This window comes from Lycium barbarum, chromosome 6 (assembly GCF_019175385.1).
Source record: "Lycium barbarum isolate Lr01 chromosome 6, ASM1917538v2, whole genome shotgun sequence".
NCBI classification, from domain to species: domain Eukaryota; kingdom Viridiplantae; phylum Streptophyta; class Magnoliopsida; order Solanales; family Solanaceae; genus Lycium; species Lycium barbarum.
In genome coordinates, this window is record NC_083342.1 from 6,396,707 (window position 1) to 6,400,555 (window position 3,849).

General features: G+C 35.2%; 1 protein-coding gene across 1 annotated transcript; it reads left to right on the forward strand.

Annotated features, from left to right (window-relative positions):
• Positions 1-255: 255 nt before the first annotated feature.
• Positions 256-2,559, forward strand: LOC132600629 (probable aspartyl protease At4g16563). The gene is made up of 2 exons (XM_060313927.1): positions 256-1,236; positions 1,928-2,559. Exons 1-2 carry the CDS (start codon positions 319-321, stop codon positions 2,375-2,377), a joined length of 1,368 nt encoding a protein of 455 aa, XP_060169910.1. The 5' UTR covers positions 256-318; the 3' UTR covers positions 2,378-2,559.
• Positions 2,560-3,849: the final 1,290 nt, after the last annotated feature.

Genomic DNA, 3,849 nt, shown 5'->3' on the forward strand with positions numbered 1-3,849 from the left:
GGTTGAATCTAAGTATTGAATCTAAGTCTTGAACCATAAATTTAAATCCTGAATCTATCTCTGCTACCACAATCACCTTTGATGGCAAGAACATTAAATTTTTCTTTTTGGATTTTCCAACCGGTGTCACTTTGGAGCTCGACTAATCTAGAAGGACGTCGAGAAATTCTATTCTGGGGTAAAAGTCTCCCTACAAAAAACTAACTTCATTCTAAAATTCGAACCTAACACCTTAACGTACTTCAACATACTATTATGACTACTATTTAGTTTGACAAATGTCAATTATCTCCAAAGGCATAGTTCCCAAAAAAAACCATGACTTCTTCTTCTCTCCTCTTTTTCCTCCCTATCATTTCTCTCCTCTTTCCCTTCATTTCTTCATCAAACTCCCCCATAACAATCCCTCTTTCATTTCTCAACACCAACCCAAATCAAGATTTTTACCAAAAGCTCACTCATTTAGCTTCTTTCTCTTTAGCTAGAGCTCATCATATCAAGAATCCTCAAAATTCTTCAATTTCCAACATCCCTTTGTATCCTCATAGCTATGGAGGCTACTCAATTACTCTTCCATTTGGTACTCCTCCTCAAAATATGCCTTTCATCATGGACACTGGCAGCAGTTTTGTTTGGTTTCCATGTACAAAAAAATACCAATGTTCCAAATGTCCTATTTCTTCACAAAAAAATCCAACTTTTATTCCAAGATTGTCATCTTCAGCTCGAGTTCTTGGATGTATGAATCCAAAATGCAGTTTTGTTCATCCAAAAGCCGACCTCAAAACTCTTTGCCATGATTGCGAAGCGCGTAATACAACAAACTGTAAACAATTTTGTCCACCTTATATCATTCTTTATGGTTCAGGTTCCACAGGTGGCATTAGCCTAGTTGAAACACTGAATTTACCAAACAAGAAAATACCTGATTTTCTTGTTGGTTGTTCTTTATTTTCCTCCCAAGTGCCCGTGGGAATCGCGGGATTTGGGAGGGGACTTTCATCATTGCCAAGCCAATTAGCTGCCAAGAAATTGTCTTATTGTCTTGTATCTCACAGGTTTGATGATATTCCCAACAAGAGTAGCATGCTTGTTTTGGATACTGCTTATGAAAAGTCTAAAAATTTGAGCTACACCCCTTTGCTGAAAAATCCAGTGGTTGTTGGAAGAAATGCATTATCTGAGTACTATTATGTTGGATTGAGAAAAATCACAGTTGGGGGACAGAAAGTGAAGGTACTGAACGAAAATATTATATTCAGAATCTCAATAAATTTCTACTATTTTTCTATTATACATCATTTACTACTTTTTTGCTAGCCCAATTTTTTTTAACCGACTTTTCCAAGACTGTTAGAGAAGTTAGTTCCTTTTGTGCTATATTTGGTTGCTTCTTTTTTAAACTTGCAACATTTCTCCGAATCATTCTCAGCAAGATTATTTTTCATGCATATATCATTGGCCCGGCTTGCTAATATAATAATTGGCTAGACAAGCGACGTACACTAGTTAGTGCCGTTCGTTGGGAGCGAAAACTATTTGATTCTCTACCAAGTTCGTAGAGGCTCTGAATCATAGTAGCATCCCTATTCATAGTAGTACGAACCTACTTTGACTAAAAATCTGAAAATCTATTCTTATATACATTTGACATAAATTATATTTAAACATGAAATAAATACCAAATCTTAACTAATTTTAGTTCCTACAACTTTGAATTATTCTTCATCATTCTCCCGTAATTCAAAGTTGTATATCCAATTGTTGAACTAGATTTTCCAGTTCCTGGCTAAACTAAATTTTGCACTATTAATAATATGGGGGTTGGTAGCTACTATTTTCATAAAGCAAGGAAGTAGTAAAGAAGTAGAGAATTGTAGCGTTCATTCAGATTCATGATATCCTACATAATATGTTTTCCTTTCAGGTACCATATCAGTATCTGACCCCAAATTCCAAAGGGAATGGTGGGACAATAGTGGATTCAGGCACAACTTTCACTTTCATGAATCATGATGTTTTTCAGCCTCTGTTGGATGCATTTGTGAAACAAGTAAAGGGGATTTCCAGAGCTGAGAATATTGAAAGATTGACTGGTTTAAGGCCATGTTTTAATGGTTCAGGGCATAAAACAGTGTCATTGCCAGAGATGAAATTTCATTTCAAAGGGGGTTCAGAGATGGCATTGCCATTGGCAAATTACTTTTCCATTGTTGGTGAAAATGATGTGATTTGTTTAACAATGTTGACCGATTCAAGAATCGAATCGTCCACCGGGCCATCGATAATTCTTGGGAACTTTCAGATGCAGAACTTTTTTGTTGAGTTTGATCTAAAAAATGATAAGTTTGGGTTCAGGAATCAAGAGTGCAAATGAGAAGGATGTTTGAGGAAAGGAAGCCGTGATATTGATTGCATGGTTTTAGAGGATTCGACACACAGCCGTCGATATTTTTGAGGATGCTTTTGTATTGTTCTTTTCTTGCTTTATAGACTAGAGAATAAAATCACACCAAAAAGATTTGTATTTTGAGGTATTCATGAGATGATTTGGTTGCATGATTGCCCTGTGATTGTGTTTGCAGGAAAGGAAAAGGTAATTCTTTTTGTGATCCAATAGGTAGATGCATCTGGAGGCCTATTGGTGGAAAACAGAAAAAGCAAAGTGAAAACTCATGTACTCCATTCATCCCAGTGAAGGTATTTTACTAACACAAAGTTTAAGAGAAAAAGAAATATTTTTAAAACATATGGTCTAAGATAAATCACAGTAATTTCTGTAACTATAAATCATCTCATTAAGTATAAAAGAGGAAGTTTAAAGCTAAATTGTTACTTAATATAAAATCATACTTTTCATGGTTGCCTTTTAAGAGGAAGTCAGAGATTGTACCAAACACTTGGAAATCGGATTCTCCGTAACAATGGAAATAGGGGTTCTTCTTCTGCATAATCAATCAAACTTGAGAACTCTCGGACGCGAACCTAGGATGCTAGAGACAACTTTGAACATTCTGAACCGCTTGAGCTAACATTTTGCATATGTTTAGTATGTTCAAAAGTTAATATATTTACACAAACACAGAAAATCTATCCCATATATACATTGTAATTTTTTGCCGATAGTGTTCGGATCCGCCCCTGACAGGACGAGTCCCAGAGAGTTAGAGCCGGCAAGGAAGTTTTGATTTTCTACTTAGACATCATTCTTTCTGAGTAAAATAAAAAAACAAAAAGAATAACACATAATTTGGGACAGAGAAAATACTTTTCTTTGGAACTCTTTTTGGCCAAACCCAAAAATTCCGCTATACACACATGTAAAGCAACTTTTAACCTATAGACACAATATAATTTTTCGACAAAAGATGTTGAACTGATCCTTTAGTCTATGCGCTAAGCCAGTGTGTAAGAGGGATAGTGGAATCAAGAAGGACATTAAAAAGAAATAAAGGGAAGAAATCGCATACTTTATGAAGGTCTTTTTAGTAGTGATTTGACATAAGGAATAAATTCCCAGTAGCTTAAAAATGAAATTCACTTTTTTGTTTGTTCTTATACAACCTTTGTATAGTAGATGGAAATCATGAGGTTGCAAGGGACCTTTTCTCCAAATAATCAGCACTAATATTAAGTATTGACCGTGCTCTTTGTTGGACATGCACCACTAAAAAATATCTATTTTTTTACTGAAAAATGTTCAATGGCTATTTCCCGCTGGTGGAAAAATCCTAAATATTAGTATTTTCACTCAAAAAAATTAGAAAGTTACTCAGTGTTTCAATAGAAACCTGTTTTCCATCATGTCTTTTCCTAGTGAGCTGGTTCGGTGAGAATAAGGTGGAAAAT